This window comes from Mustela nigripes, chromosome 9 (genome assembly GCF_022355385.1).
Source record: "Mustela nigripes isolate SB6536 chromosome 9, MUSNIG.SB6536, whole genome shotgun sequence".
Classification (NCBI taxonomy): domain Eukaryota; kingdom Metazoa; phylum Chordata; class Mammalia; order Carnivora; family Mustelidae; genus Mustela; species Mustela nigripes.
In genome coordinates this window covers 35,723,471-35,746,177 of record NC_081565.1, presented here as the reverse complement: position 1 = coordinate 35,746,177, position 22,707 = coordinate 35,723,471, and the positions used below count along the sequence as shown (strand labels likewise).

The window sequence follows — 22,707 nt, the reverse complement described above, 5'->3', positions numbered from 1 at the left end:
CCTGACCTGGGCAAGCCGCTGCTGGCTCTCAGGGTCCCCGGGATGGCCGGCTGCCTTTTTTGCTTCCTCGATGAGGCTGCTGGCCTTGTCCAGAACGTCGCTGGCGGTGTCAAGCACAATGGCCTGCACTGCAGGATCTGATGTCAGGGCAGCTACACCCCGAGCGGCCTGGGCCAGGGATCGCAGCCCACCTGCCACGTCCCGAGCTGCGATTCCTGGGCAGATGAAGGGAAAAGGTGCCTTTACTGCCAGGCTTCAATCCCCACAGCTTCCTTGGTAGCGCCATCCCTCCTTCAGCTCCTGTTCCCCTGCCCCTCCACATACCTGCATAATTCTCATTGCCCTGGGCGACCTCCCCCAGCAGCTGGGCAATGGCAGAGCTCACTGCTTTGGTGCTGTTACCCAGGTCCTGGGCACATTTCTCCATCTAGGGATGAGGTGGGAGACTCAGGGGCAGAAAGACCTGGGAAATGGGACCTTGAGAAGCTAGTTGGGATCAGCTGGCAGTTTATTTATTTTTTATTTTTTTTATTTTTTAAAGATTTTATTTATTTATTTGACAGAGAGAGACCAAGCAGGCAGAGAGGTAGGGAGAGAGAGAGAGAGAGAGAGAGGAGGAAGCAGGCTCCCTGAGATCATGACCTGAGCAGAAGGCAGAGGCTTAACCCACTGAGCCACCCAGGCGCCCCCAGCTGGCAGTTTAAATGAAGGTTTTGGGTAGCTCTGGAGTGCAGGTGGGAAAAAAACCTCAGCGTTTAATTAGAATGAAGGTTTTTTTTTTTTTAAATAAGATTTTATTTATTTATTTGACAGAGAGAAAGAGTGAGAAAGTGTACACAAGCAGGGGATGCAGCAGGCAGAGGGAGAAGCAGCTTCCCGCTGAGCAAGGAGCCTGATGTAGGGCTCGATCCCAGGACCTTTGGATTATGACATGAGCCGAAGGCAGATGCTTAACTGACTGAGCCACCCAGGCACCCAAGAAGTATTAAGAAAACTTACAGTCTCTCCGGGTAAGGGTTTAAGCTTGCCATCTCGAGCTGCTGCCTTCACTTCCTGCAGGTCTCTCTCTAGATTCTGCACCACACTTAGGGCAGAATCCATCTCCAGAGGTCCACATGCTTCCTGAGCCTACAATGATAAGGGGTTTTGGATACAGGAGGTACTGCTGTGTCTCAGGGATACCCCAGGTTACACAATTACCCATTTGAGGTGGTTCTGCAGACTCCCCATCATCCCAGAACTCCACCCTCATTTTCTTTCTTTCTTTTTTTTTTTAAGATTTACTTATTTGAGAAAGAGAGCATACACATAGGCATGCACACACGGCAGGGAGGGAGAGAGAAACTTAAGCAGACTTTGCGCTGAGCATGGAGCCTGACATGGGGCCTGATCTCATGAGCCTGAGATCATGATCTGAGCCGAAATCAAGAGTCAGATGCTTAACTGACTGTGCCCTGGGCGCTCCTTCCCTCACTTTCCAAAGCCGCCAGCTCCCATACCTTCTGGGCAGCAGTGCGAAGTTCTGCCAAGGCGGTACCAAGATTTTTAGCACACTGACTCAGCTGCATGGCCGAAGCCTGGTCCTGGATTGTTGGCACTGATGCCTTCGCAGCGGCCACCATCTTCCCACCTGGCTGTTGGGGAACAGAGAGCAGATGAATGTACGATCTGCTTGGGTACACGGACTGATGCTGGTGAGGGCATTCGGACTGCTGTGGCTCCATCCGGGAAGGAGCCTATTGGCGGAGCTTTACACTGTAGGCGATCTTGGGAGCTCAGAGGGTGGGAAGGGTCTTGTCTGAGAGGTGGGAGAGGGTGCCTTGCCTGCAGAAAGCTCTGGCTTGCAGCAATAAGGGCCAGCTGAGCACTGGGACTGTCAGGCTGAGCCTGGCTCCCTCGGACGCCCTGCACCAGCAGTGGAATTTGTTCTGCCACAGCCTGTGGGGGAAAACATCATGAGAGCTGCCTTGTCACAGACTGGGGGTGGGGAGGGGAGTCCCTCCTCCCACACCTCCTCACCACCTCCCACTGAGTCTCACCTTGCAGCTCTGCACCAGCAGTGGCTGGGGACCGGCAGAGGCCTTGGGGGTGGAGCCTGCGTGCTGGGCTGCAGCGATGGTCTGTGTGGCTGAGGCCGCAGCCTGCTTGGCTGCGTGCTGTGAGGACAGAGCATTAGGACAAGGCCCAGGCAGTGCCCTACTCGGCCTCTGGCCCACCCTGGCTGTGCTAGCCCACGAGGAGATACTGCTCAAGTCTCTCTCTGTACGTTCCTCCCTCCCACTGTCATTCATTCCTCCCATGGCGCCCACACCCTTGCTCCACGTTCCCCTCCCAGCCTCACCTCCAGGCGCTGTACCAGCTTCTTCTTGATGGCATTCTGAGCAGCCGCATTGGTTGCCATGCGCAGCCCCTCAGCCGCTTCCCGCAGCCGCTGCTGCTGCTCCTCACTGTCAGGGTGGGCAGCTGCTCCCTGAGAGAAGTGGAAAGACACTCCTCACTCACTGTCCCTGTGCACCCCCAAATAAGCTCTGCTCAGACCCCTCCAGACTCAAACATTTTCCTCAAGTCATTTCTAACTCTCCGCGCTAAATGTAACTGCAGCTGAGATGAGCTGCCTCGGGCAGGCAAGAGGGAGGTGTAGGGGGGCCCTGGATTCCCTTTGGACCCTCTTTAGGTGGAACTATTGCTTCTGTCCCTCTTGGGGGAAGGAGCCATGTGTCTTTCCCTACTCCCCACAAGATGCCACTAGCAAATGGGGGTGAGGGGGGCTCTCTGGGATGGGGTGGGGACAAAGTTTAGATCTGGGATCTCAAAAACCACATCAGGGGACCTGGTTATTCCTGCGAGCTGAAGAATGCCACAGCCCAGGGAGTGTGAGAGCTTCCTGGCTTCTTCCTGACAGTCTTCTGCACCCTGTGTCCGTGTCCCCCTGCCTTGCTGAGGACTGAATGCTTCTGTGCATTCCCAGGAGAGACCAGGAAGCGGGTAGCAAAGTAGGAGAAAGTAAGGACAGCAGACTTTGGACTTGGAGGGAAAAAAAGGGGCAGTGGCATGCTAGCGCGAAGCCTGGGCCGCCATCCACTGGATGCCTGGGGTGCATTTACTTCTTGAGCGCTTCTCTTTGTTCTCATGTATTCCCTGCTTTTCCTGGGTCTCTTCCATCAGGAAAGGGTGACCCCCTCTGGACCTTTCTACTTCCTTTCAGGTCTCAATCAGGGATTGTGCACAGAAGGTTTTGTACCTTGGCAGCCTCCACCATCTTGGCCGTGGCATCAGCGAGGATCTTAGCGGCGCTTAATAGCTTTCGGGAATTCTCCAGGTCGCTCTCCCCCTCAGCATCGGCCTTGATGGCATTGACCAGGTCAGAGGTGGCTTGGGCTAGGATGCGGGCCTGTCGTACCATCTCACCTGAGAGGACAGGACACAGTCAGGTAAGGAAGCCTGAGACACTGCAAGGGTGCTAGGGGTGGGGGGAAAGGGTGCAGACAAGGTAGACCGTGCTCTTGAGAAGAGTTAAAGAGACACAAAGGTTCTCGAAGTGATTCCCCTGGAGTTACTGGGTTTTTTTGAGTTTAGGATCTTGGAGAAGGAGATTTCCTGGCAGGCTTTCGTGGGAAGGAAGATGGTCTATAATGGCTATTTTCAGCAAATAGTCTTGAGAAGAGAAGATAGTTCTTGCGAAGGCTTTTAGGGGTGAACAGGTAGGGTGGAGTGGGGAAGGCTATCTCTTAATAATGCCACCTTCCAACTTCCTGCTGTGTTTGTATACACTTCTGCATATTCTCTAAAAGCACCAAAGAAGGCAGAACAGGGATCATATTCCTGCTTTACAGAGGAGAAACTGGAGGTTTCAGAGATACCGAACATCTAGCCTACTATGCTGAGTCCTTAGGGGGAGGTGGCGGGTCTGCAAGGCAATGTCCACTGGGCTCAAGGAGCCTCAGAGGGGTTCGTGGTCTCCCCGGGAGTGGTGTCCTTACCAGCATCACCCATGGAACTGAAGATGTTCTCGGTGACGGTGAGGATGGTGTCAGTGGCCTGGTCGTAACGGCCAGTAGGCCCAGCCCCTGTGGCATGGGCCTTCACGTGCTGCAGCAGCTCATTCAGGGCCTGGGTGACAGCGGTGGCCGCTGCTCCCACTCCCCGAAGCAGCTGCCCATCCTCTGTGGCTGCCTGCGAGGCAGACACACAGCCCTCTACGGCTTTGGCCACAAGCCGTCCGGCCTCCACCAGCTGCTCCTGGCAGACGGGTGAGCTGATCGTAGGCGCCACCACCTGCAGGCAAACCGCATGTGAGAGATGAAGGCTGTGGAAAGGAGCTGCGAGGTGGGGTATTTGTGGTGTGTGCAGCAGTCACTGGGAGAGGTAAGGAGGAGCCGAAGAAGTGAAGCAAGAGGCTCTGGTGTGCGGCACCATCACCCCGCAGCACAGGCTAGCGCCACCTGTGGGACTCACCTTGGTACAGGCCACCAGCTGAGAGGTGGACAAGGCACACTGTGTTGCTGCAGCAATGACCTGGGTCTGGAGCCCGGAGTCCTCTGTCCGCTGGGCCACACTCTTGGCCTTGAGGACCAAGGCAGCTGCGGCACTTGCCACGGCCTTGGCTAGCTGCATTAGTACGTCCTGTGAGGAAACAGCTGTCAGCAGGCCTTGAGATCGGGCTTGGGATCCAGGGACCCTTCTCAGAGGCATAAGCTGTTTCATTATTCCCACTGACTCCAATCATAGGACAGTATATGCAGAAGCAACCAGAAGAAACCCCAAGCCCCTGCCTCGAGCACCCGGTAGGACAGAACCCCCACCTAGGAACAAACCTACACCAGGAGAAACAGAGCCTACACCAAAGGGAGAAATGCATGAGGCGGATACACTCGGATGGAGATGGGGAGGGAAGAGCAGTGGTGTTGCAGTGGTGTTACAGTGGGATGGAGAGAGGTACCCCTTGGCATCCCTCCTACCCTCAGCTTCTTTCCTTCATTTCTTCTCAATCTTGGTTGGAAGCTGTCACCCTGGAGTACGAGACCCCGTACAGCCCTCCCTGATCCTATTTTTCTAAGCCCTGCCTTTGACATGCCTACCCATCTCCCATCATGTTCTGCTCCCCTAGGAGGTTGAGGGAGAGGTGCAGAGCGAGTGTATGCGGCTCAGAGAGGACAAAGCTGGGAAGGCCCAGGCCAGAGGCCGTTACCGTGGGGGTATCGTGGGGAGATCGAGCCCCAGCCCCTCTGGGTGCACATATCTGCATGGGAAATCCAGGATAACAAGTCAGCTGAGGAAACCGGCATGGGGTGGGGAAGGGGGTAGCTAGAGGAATGGTGTCCTTAGGGTGGCATGGAGGGGGTTTCAGCATGTTAAGCTGGGACAAGGGCTATATATGGGGAAGACAAGGAAAAGATGACAAGAGGCTACAAAATATCAATCAGCCAAGTGTGAACTAGTAGATTTAGTTTAGACTCAGGAATTCTGAATTCTCATCCCCTAAAAAAGGGACTGGAGGTTCCCAGTGTCGTTCCCTGCAAAGAGAGGCTCAGACTGGCTCTGAGACGTTGATTTGTAGGAACAGGATTAGGAGCTAGATTCAGGGTCAGAGATTACCTCCAAGAAGCTTATGTTCTAGGGGTTGGGTAAGTCACTAACCTGGAAGTGGGGGTCAGTATCACTCTCCCCAATTTGCTGCAACAGCTCCCCACTGGCCTGGCCCACGTTCCCAGCTGCTTGCAGCAGGTTCTGACGGGGCTGTGGAAGAGTGGACACCAGTCAGAAGCTGCCCAATCCCTGCCCACACGCACCTGAGTCCTACAGGCCCATGGGTCCCCCAACTCTACCCCACAGCCTGGACTGCCCCCTTCTCCTTTGGGCTCTCTGCCCTGGTGCCAGCCCGTGGCCCCTGACCTCAGCACTGGCAGGCTGGGCACTGCGCAGCAGCTCAGACACTGCCCCGGCGAGGCCCTTGGCGGCCTGCAGCAGGGGCCGGCCACTGCCGCCCTCGTCTTCCAGTAGCGCCGCCAGCAGCTTGACGCCGCGGGACATCTCCGTGAGGTTGGAGGAGATGGTGGTGACCGCACAGCCCACCGCTGTGTAGTCTGTCTCTGCAGGGTCCCCTAAGGGAGGATGAGGGAGAGGAGCATGAGTGAGAGGCGGGCAGGCCAGACGAAGTGCAGTCAGAGGCGTTAGTCATACACACATCCGGAGACAGGCGTACATGCACATGGTCTCTTCTATGAGTCAAGGTGCGGTCCCACCCAGGGCCATCACACTTGTGCTCACACGCGTTCTTCCTCCCCCTCCCCACCACAAGGAGAGCCTGGCGCCCAGCTTACCTGCTGTCAGGTTCACCACAGAGGCAGTACCGGCCGTGATGGCATCTACCTGGGAGTGGATCTCGTGCTTTGATTCATCCATCTTGTTCTTACGCCAGGCCTTAGAGGCCTGCGAGGGAAAGACAGAGAAGCAAAGCTCAGGGTCTGCCCTGGTTTGGTCAACCCTGATCACTCCAGGGAGTCCCGGCCTTAGCACCCGGCCGCTCCTTCCTCCCGTACTCACAGCATCCTGGCCCAGAGGGGGCAGAGTGTCAAAGTCATCCAGAGTGGCCTGGGCAGCCTGCACGGCCTGCATGCTGGAGTTGATGGTCCCAGTGAGCGCCTGCTGGGCTGATGTCTGCAACACAAGGGCAGGAGAAATGGAATGCTTAGAGGCAAGAGAAGGTAAAGAACTCGAGGCTAGGGACAGGAATACAAACAGGGATGTGGGGAAAGACTGCCTAGCTCCTGGCTGGGCCCCGCTGACGGTGGAGGAACGGCTTAGCCCTCTGTTGGCAGCATACTCTTACCAGAGGGGGCATGTGTCCTCGGTGCATCTGGCCACTGGTGATCTGCTGCTGGGCTGGTGGCATGCTGCCCACCTGGAAATTCTCAGGCCCAGAGGCTCCGGAGCGCATGATAGCGGGCAGGGCCACAGAGCCGTGCTCCACCTTCCCCACCCGGTTATACTGCTGCTGCAACACTGTCGACCTAGAAGGGGACACCCCGGGAAGCACTCAGAGGACTCTGTGCTATCACCCCCTTCCCACCCAGCTCTACTACCTTTGCAGGTCCTAGAGTCTAGTGGGGCAGGTGAGGTCTTAGGAGAGCCTGTGACTGGTTAAAGAACCGTCCTAGGGATTTCCCACCCCTCAGCAGTCGTTGGAGTCAGGCCCTGCCATCCCTGCCCCTGATGGATGGGATGAGCCCAGCTCCCTTCGTACTTTTTGGGGGACACTGAGTCCTCCAGCATAGTAGACTCCTCATCTCCCTCCAGCCCAAAGTGATCCTTGCTTTTTTTCTGTAGGAAAGGGAAAGAAAAAGGAACAACAATTAAAGAAAAGAGAGGCAGGGAAAAGGTAGCTTCTTCTTTCCCCTAGTCAGCCTTTTTCCAGAACCTGGTGCCCCACTTTGAAAGGACTGACTTGGGTAGAAGGTGGGGGAAGATAAGGAAAAGGCTGAGGTGGGCACCTTCTTAAGGATGATATCAATGTAGCCAGCGATGAGCTGTGCGATCTGCTCTCCTTCCGTCGTCTGTACTGAGTAGTAGCCATCTTGGTAGTCCCCGAAATCCTAGGGTGACAAGGTGGGGGCTTGGTGGGAGAGCCAGCATATACTCAGGATGGAAAAAGGTAGGATGGGAGCCCCACGGGTGAGCTGGCGAGGGCTTCCCCTGCAACAGCTCTCTGGGGAGAAGCCCACCCTTTAATTTCCTCTTTCTTTTCCTCCCAGGAGGGCAACACTTTATTTCTGAGAAGAGTCTTTGTGCTGCATAGTTCACATGCATGCCATCCATGAAATCTCTTTTCTCTTCCCTGATAATAAAATTGGGAAGACAAACATTTATCACTGACCACATCTGGGGGTTAGCACTAGTATCCAAAATGGAAAAATAGCCTTTAAGAAATTCTCATCCCCTTACTGGGGCACTTTATCAAGGTGGTATCAGTTTCCATCCAGCACACGAAAATATAAAGCCGGGGGGGGGGGGGACCTACTATATAGTTCCTGCTCAAAGAGAGGAGGCTTATCTTTTCTACCACTTTTTCCTTCCCTCTCCTCAAGTATTCTGCAAGCTCAGCTTGCTGGTGACAGTTCTGTCTTGTTGACTTTTTTTTTTTTTAAAAGATTGTATTTATTTATTTGACAGAGATCACAAGTAGGCAGAGAGGCAGGCGGGGGTCGGGGGAAGGCAGGCTCCCCGCCCGAGCAGAGAGCCCGATGTGGGGTTCGATCCCAGGACCCTGAGATCATGACCTGAGCTGAAGGCGGAGGCTTAACCCACTGAGCCACCCAGGTGCGCCTGTCCTGTTGATTTTTTAGACAGTTTCATTGTAGCATCACTTATTCTCCAGGAAAGCTTCTCCTCTACTCTGATCTCCATGGTCCTGTAATCGTTACAAAATTCTCCTTTGCTGGAGTCACACACACTGCACTATCCCAAGGGAGGGAAGCGACCTCTGCAGCAACCCCTGCCTGGAAATTCCAAAGCGCTTTCCCCTCTGGGCTCCCAGACTCACCAGGGTGAAGCTCTTGGGAGAGGCAGCCCAGCGTTTGATGTTGGTGAGGCTCCATTCCTGGATCACCTCCTTGGTCTTCTCGTCCACTCGCATCACACACTCCTTAGTGATGCCCAGAAGCCTGGGCACCAGCTTGTTCTTTCCTTTCATCTTTTCCTGTGAGGCAGAGGTTGTCATTGGTACTGTGGCTACAGGCCATAGCGAGTGAACGAGGAGATCAGATCTGGATCACAAGGGGTTGCTGAGGAGCATGGGAAGAGCTGAACTGGGTATCTAGATGGAGCTGGGACAAGCTCCTCGAGGGAAAACACAGGGTTGGGAGCCAAGTGGTGGCAGAGGGCTGACAACAGGGCAAATTTTCACAAGGTCAGAGCATGGCAGAGAATGGGAGTTGTAGGGATGATAGAAAATGTGACCAAAGGCAGGGCCAGACTTTGAGGGGAAAGGAAAGAGCAGGACTGAGGAGGACAGTGAGAAGGGTCTGTAGCCCACCTTGACAAGAAAGAAGGAGACACCATATGTCTTGAGAGAACGGGCTAGCTTCACATAGCGCACCTTGGCCTCGATCTCACTCATCTGTCCACAATTCTTGTGTGCCTGGAAACGGGAAACGGGAAAAAACGTTTAGCAGAATGTGGGCGGACAGTGTTACAGACAAGGAGTTGTGACATTAACTACAATGAAAGCGTATTATGGGGGGCACAGGAAAGGTTGGGGGTGCAGGATATGAGAAATGAGAGGGTGACAGACTGGGGGGGCTGATGAAGGATACGCAGAAGCGGGAATTCAGGGAATACAGTTAAAGAACTTGCAGATGTTCTGGAAACCAACAGATAAGAAGTAGAAGGTCAAATAGATCGTTTTTTGGTTGAGTATTCAAGAAGTGGGGATAACACATTTGTACAAAGATATACTTTTCACAGTAATTTGAGGCATACTATCTCATTTGATTCTCCTATCAGTCCTACCCAGGAAAGGTACTGTCATCTCATGTTAGAGGCAAAGAAAAGAAAACAAGAATATTGAATTGAATTCCACAGCAAATGCAGTGATGGAGCCCAGGTCTTTGGCTTTCTCAGCACAGGAGAGGTGGAAGAGCAGCTTGGTGGGTGGAACCCGGGTGGGAAGAGACAAAGAAGGGGCGGGGTCCATTCAGTCAGTAGGATTAAGCAGCAAAGCTCCCAGGGCATCCCCAGCACTTTCCCCGACCCCCATTCACCTGGAAGATCTTACGCTCTCCCTTCTGCTTCACATACTCCTTGGGCAGGAAGTCCTTCAGGCTACACCAGAAAAGGGAGGGTCAGCATGTAGTGGACAGCATCAGGGATATGTGGGCCATGGACTGTAGGCCTGGGGGTGTGAGGAAATGTCTAGGACAGTGTTATCTTTGGGGAGAAGGAAGGCTCAAGGGAACAGAGTTGGGATTATTCATGAAGTCGAGAAGGCCTAGCATGAGCTCTTAAGTGCAGCCCATGTCTCACCCTACAGGGAGAGGGACTGGGGGAACCTGAGTTGCAGGCTCAGTCCCTGAGGGACAGAGGGTCTAGAGCACTACTGCAGGGAACCAAGAGCAGACGGAGTTCAGGAGAAGGATGACCATGCATGGAGGAAGCCAAGCAAGCCACGCTGCACTCTCCACATTCTGAGTATTGGTGGATGAGACTCATGAAGCTTTCTAAGTCTATGTTCCCTATGAGGAGAAATGTTCTGTTTTCCTCTGGCTGCTACAGTAAAATTCTTCAGAGAATCTCAGAGAGGCTACATGCTTGCTTGAGAGGTGTGGGGCAGAGGCAGAGATTCTGGGTTACGTTTGTGTTCCACATGGGGCCAGCAAGGAGACAAACAGCTGACGGCAGCAAAAAAAGGGACCCGTGTGGAAGAAGAACAGAGAGAGAAAGCCTGGGAGGGGGGCAGGGCTGTTGGGCCCAGTGAGTCCTGGGCCCTGACAGGGTGTGGGATGTGGGTCACTCACTCGAGGAAGCCAGCCTTGTGCTTCTGCTCATTGTGGGGCCCAAACTGGATCTGGCACTGGAAGCCAGCAAACTCACAGGCCTTGTCGAAGGAGACAGGGTGGGAGCCATTGAGGATGTCATCTCGTGCCTGGAGAACACAAGGCGGTGGGTGGTGGGTGTGGGTGTGGGGATATCCCTCTCTGTGCTCCCACCGCCTCTCCCTACCTCCCCTACCCAGGCAAATCCTCTCCACACCTGCACATAAAGAAGGTTCAGCTGTACGGGGTCCCGGGAGTCCACATTCTGGTCTGAGTAGAAGAACTTCCTCCGCAGCAGAAGCGTCTCATGCTCCTCTACTCCCTGTTCCCTCAGCGTGCGGCCATGGTCCAGCCAGTTCACTGAGACACACACAGTCCCCTCAGTGCCGAGCCCCTAGGGCGCCTGCCTGGTCTGCTCTTTGCTCTTCGTCTCCTACCTTCACTCACTGAGAAGTTCCATGAGCGTAAGACTTTGTTTTACTACTGATGCAGCCTGCATCTCAAATGGCGCCTCGCAAAAGCAGATTCTCCGTAACTAATGAATGAACACCGCCCCCCCGCCACTCCCCCGACCCCGACCATTTCCAGGGCCCTCTTTTTTCGATTTCTGCTTACGCTCATCATCTGTGTGCAACTTCTGCTTTAGTTTCTCCATCTTCTTTTCATCTCGCAGCAGTGTCTTGTCCTTCCGTAAGGTCCCTGTCACCTCCTCCTTTTTCTCTTCCATTAGCTCTCGCACCAGTGAATATTCATCATGGTTGGTGATGCCTGGGGGAGGGGGAGGGGTTGGTGGCACCCCAGGCACCACATCTGTGTTCTCTAGCAGAGCGGGAGCCTCCATTCCTGTGCCCTCAAACCCCCCAAGACCCCTTACCAATGCGGGCACAGATGGTCATGAGCATGTCGGTGACAGTCTTAGAGTCATCCACCATGATAGTCTTCACGGTTCCATCGAGCATACGGATTTTCAGGGGCCTCTGTTTCTTCCTGTACTCCATGGTGTCCTGGTGGGGCGGGAACAGGAGGAGGGGTCCCCTTGAAGCCAGAGGTATTACTTCCTTTCTCCTCCAGAGGAGAGGCAAGTAGATTACTAAAAGCAACACTACGGTGGCTCACTCAAAAAGCAGGTTATTTTGACTGCCTGGGATAGAAAGCCTGGAGAGGCTCAGAGACAACAGACATGGGTGCTGAAACAGGAGGTAGAAGAGGGGATGTTGATGGTCCTTGATGAAGGGATACTCACCCCATTTCGGAGCATGTAGTAATCCAAGGCTTTCCCGGCCTCCAGCCATATACCTTTTTTGGGGTCTTCATCTGATAGGAAGAGCCCAAAGTCGCTGGCTAAAAGAAAGGATGGCTCACCTCAGACTACGAGGACCCCAGTGTTGCTGAATGGCTGCATGGTTCCCTTACTATTTCCCCAGAGACTGAGGGCTTAAGGGGGAGAGAAGGAACCAGGGAGCACACGCTTGAGGGATGAGCAGCCTTGAGTTCATCCCTTAAAATCAAGAGCCCGGGGAAAAAGGAGGGACGGAAGACTCCCACCCCCGCCACCAGGGTACTCAGACTCACGAGGGCCAGCCAGGGCCTCTGGGATGCGCTCACGAATGATGCGACAGGCATCATACACCATGGTGGACGGCTCAAACTGCATCGTCTTCACCACGTTCCCAATGCTGATCTTCAGCGAAAGCGCAACCATGGTGGCAGCTTCTCCTCTCCAGCCTGTCTCTACCTGGCCCGTGGCATCAGCGCATTAGCACACATCCGTATTAGAGGACAGGAGGTCCCCCAGATGGAGCCCCAGGGAGGGGTGTTTTTGAAAGGGACCCACCAGAGCATAGAGTAACGTGGTTATTTTGTTTTATTTAAGCATTTTAAAGATGGAAACATTATTTATACCAAAAAAACCAATCCTAACCACCTAAGAGTGGTTAGGTGTGCGTCTGGTCTGCAATGCAGTGTTCCCGGAAGACACCATCCTGTCCCTACCACTAGAATCTGTGCCTCCCTTCTGTGTGCCAAGTGTCTCTCTCTTGGCCCCTACCTTGCTCTTTTCCCAGCCTTGCCTCTGCCTTGTTTTCATCTTTTCTTAGTTCAGTCTTTTTCTCTCTTTGTCTCTCACTAGGTCTTACTGGCTTTTTCCTGTCTGGGATTTTCAGAGCTCTGCCCTGATTCATCATGTGACCTCCCCTCTGACAGCTTTAGCCTCCTTCTCTACAAAATGAGGACGTTATATTAGGTAATTCCCAAGAGATCCTGAAGCCTGCAAACACCGACTCCAGCTAGCTGGGCAGGGAGACGAAACACCGGCAGCTTGCACCGTCTAACTGGAGAGGGAGGGGCCTTCCCAGGGAGCCTGGCCCTGCGTCTGGCTTTCCTGGCAGTCAAACTAGAATGATGATTCTCTAATCCAAATGGATCTCAGAAATTACCTAGTCAAATTCTCAGTTTTGCAGAATGGATATCAGACATGGTGGGGCAGGTTGGGTAGTTTCAAGGCAGATCAGAGGAAGAGCTCAGTCTCTAACTTGGTCCTTGCTCCAAGTCACCAAGTGAATACCCAGTCCTCACGACAACTGGTCTCAGGCTCTCCAGTCTTCAGTAAGCCCTTCTCAAGCTCTGCCCCCTATCTTACTGCCTCCCTTGATGGTATTTTCAGGGCACCTCAAGATATCAGTCCCACCCTGACCTCCCCCACCCTCCTTGGCACCTCTCAGCAGGCTGGAGGAACCCTTGCAGGTGGCAGGTGGCACCCAGGGGGACAAGAAGACAAGTCTGCCTGGCAGCTGATGATGTGACCCAGTTTGGTACAGGGATTGGTTCCTCTCAACTGAGAGAATGAGCAAATTCGGGCTGCTCATTCCCCTCCTGGCAAGCAGCAAACCCCAAGTGGGGAAACAGACAACTCGGGTTAGGTTAGAAACAGGTAGGAGTGCTGGGATACAGAAGCCAGAACCAGGGAAGTTGGGAAGGGATAGGTTTTTGGATGGTGAAGAGATTAGGAAGGATGAGGTAGAGACTGAAAAATCTAGAAACAGGAGACAGGTATATGTGGGAAAGGTGTGGAGCAGAGATCTGAGAGACCATTCTGACCTTATAAACAGTCCAGAGTCTCACAAGAAACCACAGCTTGCTATCTTTATTTCCAAACAAGCGAGGACCCTTCCAGTCTCCCCAGCTCTCTGCCCACCTCCCCCATTCCTCAGCTACCTCTCCCAGTAGCTTGACAGACCTGGCTGTGGGGCTGCTGGAGGGCTGGAGGGTCAGCGAAGTGGAGGAGTCGGAGGAGCTGAGGGCAGGACTGAAAGGACCCTCCACCCTAAGCTGAAATGGCACGTCTCCCCCACTTCCTCCGGACATATGGACACCCCCTTCTTCTTCAAGCACGGAAACCTCTGGTGAGACCCCGATAAGGGAGATGAGTCATGCCTACCCTTACTCCCAGGCTGGTCCTGAGTGGACACCCACATAGCTACAAGATGGTGAAGGAGGAAAAGGAATTGAGAAGTGAGAGGTTGATGAGGGCACAGAACAAGCCCCTTGGAAGTATGGGGAGAAGCCATCCAGTTCCTCCTCTGGCCTGAGAACTTTGCTCCTTTTTCCACCATGTTTTATGAAACAGCAACAATGCCCCCCCCCCCATCCCTCTCCCAGGGAACTCCTCCTCCCTCAAGACATTCCTGAGATGCATTCCAGAGGAGTTGGGCAATTGGGGGGGGGGGTGGAGGACAAGAGGTCAAATCCTAGCAAGGAATGGAATGTAAGTATACTGGGGGGGGGTAAAGAATTTGGGGCACATGGAAATATAGTCAGAACAGATACCCACAAAGGGAGCTGCAGAAAGACAGGGAGCTACAGAAAGGGACAAGGGAGAAAGAAACCTGAAGACAAAGTCAGAATGTATGAGGGTTGGGGGAGTAACCCTCAGTCTGTTACCAAATTTGGCCTCTGAGTCCGAAACCGCGGGGCGGGGGGAGGGGGGAGTAAAGGGGGGGGTGGTTGTGGGTGAGACTGACATATCCGGCCTCAGGCTGCTGGAGGCTCATTTCGGGCTGGACTGGGCAGCTGACGGGCTGGACCTGATCTCCCTCGACATAGCCCCTTACCACCTACACCTATCTATACATATCCACTCTCTCCAACTGCACCCCTGTCTATGCACAGAGCTCTTTACCACAAAACTACTACGAATACTGTCTCCACATACACGTTATCTCAAACATGCAGTCCCTTACACAGACCCTATCTCAGCCACATTATCTTCCCATAAAGACCCTGTCCCACGCACACAGCTTCCCCACAAACACACCTCTGTCCGTAGGAGAACAACTTGCCCCAACATCTCTCTTCCCATTACACATTCTCCCTCCATTCATCCAACAAGCATTTCTGAGGGTCTGTTGTGAAAAAGGCCCTGGGCCAAACTCTCAGTGACTGGGAAGCAAGAAGAGCAAGCCCTTGCCTTCGCTTTCAAGGGGCTCCTGGTTAGTTGAGTGAGTAAGCCAAATACAGAATTATAATACAGGGCAGGATGTGGTCAGAGTCAAGATGTGTGTGTTCAGGGGAGAGATCCCTTTAGGTTACAGAAAAGGGACCGAAAAGTCTCTGTTTTAAGTGTCATTTGAAGTTAGGACTTTAAAATAAAGATAATAAAAATCGTAAGGATTACCTTTTATTGATGATATGTCAATCTCTTTGTATACATAATTTCATTTCATCTTTACAATAACCCAGCAAGATAAGTATCATTATACCCATTTTTACAGATTAGGAAACTGAGGCGCAAAGATATTAAATACTTGTTCAAGGAACTGCTCCAAAGTCATACAGCTAATAAGTTGTGAAGCCAGGATCTGAACCCATATCTCTGACTCCAAAGCCCAAGCTGTCTCCACTACGCCAGCCGGAGGTGAGTCAGGGGTAGCATTCCAGGCAGAAAGAAGAGCATAAGCAAAGGTGGAGGAACAGGAAATCACGGAGGAGCATTCAGGGAAGTGAGCGGGTGGGCTGGCGGAAGCACAGAGTACCTGCAAGGGAGCAGCGACGGGGAAGTCAGGTCAGGGTGGAAAGGCAGGGGAGGACTAGAGAGGAAGGAGTATTTTACATCCTGGAGGGCACCATGAGGCCAAGGGAGGCTTTGAGCAGAAAAGGGACATAACCAGAACTAGATTCTGGAAAATAATTCTGGCTGTTACCTTGGAGATAGGTCAGAAAGACACTGCATTAGCACAAATGAGAAGTGATGACAGTAGTTAGAATGGTGGAGAGGAGGACGTTGTTCATTTGTAGTTTGAAGAGGTAGAACTGTCAGGACCTGATGACAGTTTGTCTTGTCAATCTTCAGGGACCAGGGCCTAAAGTCAGACTGAAGTCCCACAGCTTCTGTCATCAGTAGCCATTCAGTGGCTAGGGTGGCTTGAGTTTACTAAGGAATTGGGAAGGGGAGAATGCCAGGATTGGGCCGAGCTGGGTATATGAAGATGAGGCTCTGGGGCACAGGAGATGGGGATGGGGTTAGCACCAGTAGCGGCAGAAGGGATGAGGTTAGTGACTGTATCGAACTAGAAATGGGGAAGAAGGCTGGGGAAGACGGCGGTAGGAAAAATACATCTATGATCAGTCACCGACTCAGGCTAGGCGAAGGGACAAAATAATTACAAGACAGGGAATGACAGAGTGAGGTCAGAGGTCAGATTAGGCTGCGGGAGACTGAGAAGAGATGGGGCTGTGGTCAATGGCTAAATAAGGCTAGGATGGTGTTGGGGGGAGAGCGATGGGATGGTGGCAGTATATAAGCTGAGTTGGTGGGGGTGGGGTGGGTCTGGGGCACAACCAGCAGCTGGGTCACACTGAGTAGGGGATAGTGCTGTGGTCAGTGGCAGGGTCAGGCTGGGAGTGAAATGGGGGTGTGGTCAGTGGCCTGGCTGGGCGTGGGATTAGCAAGACCCAGTTTCCTCTTTGGGTCTCATTTCCTCTTTTCTGTTTGGGGAGTGGGGGAAGGGGATCTACAACTGGACCAAGAAATTAAGAAGGCTTAGAGCCAGGGGCTGGCACACAGCAGGGCCTGCAGGTACTTGACAGTTATGTTAGGCTTTGGGTAGGGTATTCAGCAGATGACCAGGAGGTGCGGGTAAGGGGGGAAAGTGTGGAAGAGTGCTTTAAGATGATGTGAAAGCTCAGATTTGGGAGGGCAAAATATGGTAGGAGGTGCAGTATCAGGGACAGAAAGGGAGGCAGAACTGCAGCTGGGCACCACTGGCAAGATGAACAAGTATGGAAGAAGTGACAGGTGAGGGGAGAAATCTGTATACAGGATTGGGCTTGACGAAAGGGGCATGCAGGGAGGATGTGAACTGCAGGGCCAGGGAGGAGAGCTGGAGAGAGGACTTAATAGCCAGAGAATGAGGGAACTGGGAGGCCGTAGGGCTGAACTTTCAGAGGATTCAGTCATTTCTTTCTCCCATGGCAACAATGTTTTCATGGTCAGCCTCCCCTTAATCACAGTCCCTTCTCCCTAAATAGTCCCCCACTTGTGACCAGGCCTTGTACATCTCCTGGGTCCCAGGCCTATTCCTACCTCCTATCTTGTAAGTAACATAGTCCAGAAACCACTGTCCCTAAACTGTGGTGACCACAGCAAGAGCGCTGGATTTAGACAGCAAAATAAAGAAGCTGGAATCCCAGATACCTGCAATTCTAGTGAAGCCCAGAACCCTAATGTGAAATTAGTTTACCATATCTCTGGGCTAGAGAACCACTGAAACTATGTAGCAATGAGACCTCCCCACAAAAGGAGTGCACCTACCTGCTACCAATCTCTTAAATTTTATCTATCAGAGGCCAACTACCCAGACTTCAACCATAACCCCCTCCTAAAACTAACCCTAATTCTTTTTTTAAAAAAGATTTTATTTATTTGACAGAGATCACAAGAAGACAGAGAAGCAGGTCGGGGGTGGGGAAGTGGGGGACAGAGAGCCTGATGTGGGGCTTGATCCCAGAACCCTGAGATCATGACAGGAACCAAAGGGAGAGGCTTAACCCACTAAGCCACCTACGCGCCCCTAAAACTAACCCTAATTCTTAACATTAACCCTGACCCTAGTTTGTTTCCTGTTTCCCAATACTGGCTTTGACATTCATCCTTTTCCTAACAGACACCGTACACAATCCTTCATCCATAATATTGATCTAATTTTTACTTCCAGCACCAAATTCCCTGACCTTAACCTTAAATATTGATCTCTAAGCCTGAAACTCCTTTGTCACTTGGTTCCTGACCCATCCCTTTGGTATCTATCCCTAGTTCCATGCTAATGTTCTCTAATCCCTAAAACTAGACTTCTAATTTAATTCCTGTGTTGACTCGGCCCTGAATCCCACCTTTGACTTACCTTGGCCAGAAAAAAACAAAAAACCAAAAAACCACCAAAAAACTCCACAATGACTTAATCCAAACTTCACCTACATAAAACGGACCTGACTCACGCCAGTAACTCTAGATTTCCAACTCCGGCTTTATAACTCCTTAAACTAACCTTGATTCCTAAACCCAACTCTACCTAATCCCAAACTCACCCGAAGCTTTCCTACCCACATACCCGCTATCAGCTAACCTCAAACCCGATCCCCGCCCTGCGCCTCAATGCCACCCACATCTCGCCCTCCCCAAAACTATTCCAGACAGAGGACTGATCCCAGGAAGGGCCTGGCTCCCTTAAAACGCCCTACTTAACTCCGATCCCAAGCCGAGATACACTGGACTCTGACCTCTCCAACAGGACCCGAAGCAGGAGACGCAAGAGAGTCAGAGGGCCCCGCCCGCCCGCTTGCCCGCCAGCTTCCCGAGTCCGGCCTCGCGGCCCCACCCTGAGACTCCGGCTCGGCCGAGTCCGGCCTACCTGCGCTGCCCGGCTCGTGCCCCGCCCGCCGGCCCGCTAACCCGCTCGTTCTCCCGGTGGCAATCGGGCTCCGGCCTCGCCCTCCCTTCGACACTCTCTCGGGCACTTCCGTCCGCGGAACGTCCCCCACCCGCGGGCGGCGCCCTGGGCCCGCGCTCTATGGTTGCGGGGGCAGCAGGAAGCTGCTCTGGCCGCGGCACTCGATGCTCGGGAGCCAGCCTCAGACAGGCTGCCCCTCCCCGGCAGGAAGCAAGGGTGCGGCACAATCCGGAGCAAATGTTCGAACAGCGCCCGAGTTCCCTTTTAGTCTCTAACCCTTCCCTTTTTCAGCCGGGGGCCGAGTCAGAGTCCGTCCCCTACAATGCCCGCCCCTAGGGTGTGAGGAGGCCGCAGAGACGTCCCCTCTATTTGCGTCGCTCCCGGGACGTGGCGTGCAGCTGCTAGGCTACTTCCGCGTCAAAGGGAACTCCAAGTCCCGGAATGTCTCGGGGGTAGGAGCGTCACTTCCGTGGTGTTGGAAGTTGCGGAGGATCGAGTCTAGGGGGCTGGTGCGGTTTGAGAGCGACTGGTTCAGGGCAGCGAGTAGGTGGTGGGGTGAACTCCTGTGTTTCTGCCCATCCTTCCCGTTCATAACCGGCTATGGAACTGGCCTTGGACTTGGGTGACCAGGACCTGCTGGACTTCCTGCTAGAGGAAAGCGGAGATTTGGGGGCCGAGCAGCCACTTTCCGAGGTGGGTGGGGCTGTGAGTCGGAGAGGCGCGGGGTTGCTGGGACCGCGTTCTTGAGGCGGTGGGTAATAATAGGTCAGGGCTTAATTTGAACCCTGTGCAGACGCTGAGTGAATGGGAGGCAGAGGATTTCCTGAGTTCCCTGCTGAGTCCCGCCGCATCGTTGAGCGACTTTAGCTCCTCTGATTCTTGTCTTGTTCTCCATGATCACACGTACTCTCTCTCACAGCAGCATGTCTCCATAGATCTAGGTGAGTCTCAAATAAGTGAGGTTTGGTGGGAGGAGAGACTTGTGGGCCTGGCTGTTTATACTTTCCCTTTTGCAGATGGTGGGAACTATGGAAAAGAGGGGGCCCAGACGACTCCACTGCGTGTGGAGGAGCCTGCAGAGCAGGTAGTTGATTTATGGCGGGATTATTCCCACATTGCAGGGGGTGGGGGCGGATTCCCCTTTCCTTTCTGACCTCCCCTTACAACTCTGCTGCCCATCTCTCCTGGTAACCCCAGGAAATTGCTAGGCTGATACTGACAGATGAGGAGAAGAGGCTGTTAGAGAAGGAGGGGCTTACTCTGCATGGGACACTTCCTCTTACTAAGGTAAGACTCTCATTGGTGGGAGTGAAAGCTGCGGGGGAGGGGGTGGGGGTTGAGTCTCAAGCCCCCACTTCTGTTAATTTTATTACAGGACGGACTGAGTTTAGAAAACTTAGACCATTTGTTGCTAGTAGGAAATTGGAACATGTCATTAATAAGGTAGATGCAGAGGCAAATCCTGGTTTTGTGGGGTTTATACAAATTTTTGGTGTTCTCTTTAAGAAAGAAGAGTTCAAAATCATCAGTGCAACCTTGGTATAGGGACCTGGAAAGGACTGTGCAAGCAAAGGGCCCTGATGCTTAGATTTCAGTGCCTCATCGAAATCCACCTATAGCTGAACGGTAGAATTAAGTTTTAGAATTCATCAAGGCTGGACTAATAGCAAGAATAATTATAAAATCCCAAGTTTTAAGTTTTAAAGTTTCAAGGAATGAGAGGCAGCTTTACAAGCACCGTATTGTGGTACTGTTGTGAAATCAACAGTACAGAAAAGTTGAGAGAATTTTAATTTCTTAAAAAGTATAAGATGAGGTTATGCTGAAATTAAATAAAAAATAAATTAAAAAAAAGTGTAAGATGAGTTAGCAGTTGGGGATGACTAAGAAAGTGAGTGGGGTTCAAAGGCTGTATCAATGGAGGTGTTGTCTCTAGAAGGGCAATGACCGTCTTATTATCCTTTGTACTGGCCAAAAGAGCACATCTTAGTGTCTAGTTTTGAACCCAGATCTTTGACAGATATTAAGAGGATGCTGTCGGGGTGCCTGGGTGGCTCAGTGGGTTAATGCCTCTGCCTTCAGCTCAGGTCATCATCTCAGGGTCCTGGGATCGAGCCCCACATTGGGTTCTCTGCTCAGTGGGGAGCCTGCTTCCTCCTCTCTCTCTGCCTGCCTCTCTGCCTACTTGTGATCTCTGTCTGTCAAATAAAATAAATAAATAAATAAAATCTTAAAAAAAAAAAAAAAATGAGTCAGATGCCCAAGCAAATGAGCCATCCAGACGCCCCAAGGGGAGTGGTGTTGGTGTTGTTGGTGTTGTTTCTGTTGCTTTAATTCATAAAATTGTTTAAAATGGTCTGGCTCATGAGGACGTTAACCCTGGCCTTCAGAGGTGTTCAGAGAGAAGCCAAGTGTCTGTTGGTCAGGGAAGCTCTAGAAGGGATTCCTGCATTAAGAAGAAGATTGAATTCAGTTGCATTCCAACTCTTTGGTCCAGTGTTCTTCTGATGAGACTTCTTTTCTGTGTTCTCTTAGATGGAGGAACAAGTTCTGACACGAGTGCGGAGGAAGATTAGAAACAAAAAGTCTGCTCAAGAGAGCCGCAGGAAGAAGAAGGTGTATTTGGGAGGTTTAGAGAGCAGGTACAAGAGGGAGAGGGATGGGGGTGGGGGGTAAGGAGCAGAGGTAGCCGGAAGCACTGGGTTTTGAAGTGGGGACACAGGCCATATCCCCATATCCTATTATTTCCCTAGGGTCTTGAAATACACAGCCCAGAATCTGGAGCTACAGAACAAAGTACAGCTCTTAGAGGAACAGAATTTGTAAGTAACTCACTAACATTGTCCTTTCTCCTTCCCATTTTATGCCATCTCACTCTTTCCCCTGCTTCACACTGGGCAGCTCCAACATGCAGGGTCTGGTGCTTGGCCTTTAGGGGATCTGATTTCAAGAAGCTCATAGTAACGGGGAACAAATTCACAAGTAACTTAGTAATTTAAGTACTCAGAGAGAGAGAGGAGGGAGTAACAAAGACCCCATGGAACCCTCCTGCACTGTTGGTGGGAATGCAAGCTGGTGCTGCCACTCTGGAAAACAGTATGGAGGTTCCTCAAAAAGTTGAAAAGAGAGCTACCCTACAACCCAGCAATTGCACTACTGGGTATTTATATCAAAGATACAAATGTAGTGAACGGAAGGGGCACGTGTACCCCAGTATTCATAGTAGCAATGTCCATAATAGCCAAACTATGGAAAGAGCCTAGTTGTCCTTCAACAGATGAATGGATAAAGAAGATGTGGTATCTATGTACAATGGAATATTATATAGCCATCAAAACCAAAAATCTTGCTGTTTGCCATGATGTGGATGGAACTAGAGGGTATTATGCTAAGAGAAATGTCAGTCAGAGAAAGACATTATCATATGATCTCACTGATCTGTGGAATTTGAGGAGCAAGGCAGAGGCTCATAGGGGGAAAGTGAAACAAGACGAAAGGAGAGAGACAAATCATAAGAGATTCTTAATCTCATGAAACAAACTGAGGGTTACTGGCGTAGAGGGGGTGGCTGGGTAATGGACATTGGGGAGGGTTTGTGCTATGGTGAGAGCTGTGAATTTCTAAGACAGATGAATCACAGACATGTACCCCTGAAACAAATAATACATTATATGTTAATTTAAAAAAAAAACAACAAAAAAAGAAAAACCCCATGGGGCAGATGATGTGTGATGGTAGATAGGATTCTGGGGTGGGGATCAGGATAGGGAACACTCTAGGCAGAAAGAAAAAGGGCAAAAAAAAAAAAAAAAAAGATAAAGAAAAAAAAGTGGTATAGGGGCGCCTGGGTGGCTCAGTGGGTTGAAGCCTCTGCCTTCGGCTCAGGTCATGATCTCAGGGACCTGAGATCGAGCCCCGCATTGGGCTCTCTGCTCAGCGGGAGCCTGCTTCCTCCTCTCTCTCTCTCTCTGCCTGCCTCTCTGCCTACTTGTGATCTCTGTAAAATAAATAAATAAAATATTAAAAAAAAAAAAAAAAGTGGTATAGCGCAGTCTGGCATGAACCTGAACGTAGGTGAGTCAAGTCAGAAAGAGAACATCAAATGCCTGGTGAGGATTGTGTAAATAGCTGAGTGGACAGTATAGAACCACTGAAGGTATTTGCAAAGGAGTTTAAATCAGGTCAGGACAGAAAGGTGTTTTTTTTTTTTAACAATCTTTTTTTTTTTTTTTTTT

The 22,707-nt window shown here is 51.9% G+C and overlaps 2 protein-coding genes across 5 annotated transcripts in view; one reads left to right on the top strand and one right to left on the bottom strand.

Annotated features, from left to right (window-relative positions):
* TLN1 (talin 1) overlaps window positions 1-18,535 on the bottom strand; it is a 32,834-nt gene extending 14,299 nt beyond the window's left edge. Inside the window, exons 1-28 of one of the 3 annotated variants that reach the window (XM_059411352.1) lie at window positions 18,434-18,535; window positions 12,102-12,264; window positions 11,773-11,870; window positions 11,404-11,533; window positions 11,145-11,297; window positions 10,747-10,889; window positions 10,512-10,639; window positions 9,759-9,819; window positions 9,032-9,136; window positions 8,540-8,695; window positions 7,491-7,592; window positions 7,244-7,320; window positions 6,830-7,010; window positions 6,544-6,657; window positions 6,321-6,429; window positions 5,893-6,101; window positions 5,638-5,736; window positions 5,189-5,239; window positions 4,456-4,623; window positions 3,981-4,275; window positions 3,242-3,408; window positions 2,342-2,470; window positions 2,040-2,156; window positions 1,825-1,938; window positions 1,500-1,634; window positions 1,000-1,128; window positions 325-427; window positions 7-215 (exon numbers count right to left, since the gene is read on the bottom strand). In XM_059411352.1, the coding sequence (XP_059267335.1) occupies window positions 7-215; window positions 325-427; window positions 1,000-1,128; window positions 1,500-1,634; window positions 1,825-1,938; window positions 2,040-2,156; window positions 2,342-2,470; window positions 3,242-3,408; window positions 3,981-4,275; window positions 4,456-4,623; window positions 5,189-5,239; window positions 5,638-5,736; window positions 5,893-6,101; window positions 6,321-6,429; window positions 6,544-6,657; window positions 6,830-7,010; window positions 7,244-7,320; window positions 7,491-7,592; window positions 8,540-8,695; window positions 9,032-9,136; window positions 9,759-9,819; window positions 10,512-10,639; window positions 10,747-10,889; window positions 11,145-11,297; window positions 11,404-11,533; window positions 11,773-11,870; window positions 12,102-12,231 (3,612 nt within the window). In that variant the 5' untranslated portion in view covers window positions 12,232-12,264; window positions 18,434-18,535. The remainder of the gene's footprint in view (window positions 1-6; window positions 216-324; window positions 428-999; window positions 1,129-1,499; window positions 1,635-1,824; window positions 1,939-2,039; window positions 2,157-2,341; window positions 2,471-3,241; window positions 3,409-3,980; window positions 4,276-4,455; window positions 4,624-5,188; window positions 5,240-5,637; window positions 5,737-5,892; window positions 6,102-6,320; window positions 6,430-6,543; window positions 6,658-6,829; window positions 7,011-7,243; window positions 7,321-7,490; window positions 7,593-8,539; window positions 8,696-9,031; window positions 9,137-9,758; window positions 9,820-10,511; window positions 10,640-10,746; window positions 10,890-11,144; window positions 11,298-11,403; window positions 11,534-11,772; window positions 11,871-12,101; window positions 12,265-18,433) is intronic. The other 2 variants (XM_059411353.1, XM_059411354.1) reach the window with 2 other exon arrangements.
* A 410-nt stretch (window positions 18,536-18,945) lies between these two features.
* The window catches only part of CREB3 (cAMP responsive element binding protein 3), a 5,187-nt gene continuing 1,425 nt past the window's right edge, over window positions 18,946-22,707 (top strand). Inside the window, exons 1-6 of one of the 2 annotated variants that reach the window (XM_059411385.1) lie at window positions 18,949-19,165; window positions 19,266-19,413; window positions 19,489-19,556; window positions 19,670-19,759; window positions 21,008-21,114; window positions 21,226-21,294. In XM_059411385.1, the coding sequence (XP_059267368.1) occupies window positions 19,073-19,165; window positions 19,266-19,413; window positions 19,489-19,556; window positions 19,670-19,759; window positions 21,008-21,114; window positions 21,226-21,294 (575 nt within the window). In that variant the 5' untranslated portion in view covers window positions 18,949-19,072. Of the gene's footprint in view, window positions 19,166-19,265; window positions 19,557-19,669; window positions 19,760-21,007; window positions 21,115-21,225; window positions 21,295-22,707 lie in introns of both variants that reach the window. The other variant, XM_059411384.1, reaches the window with a different exon arrangement.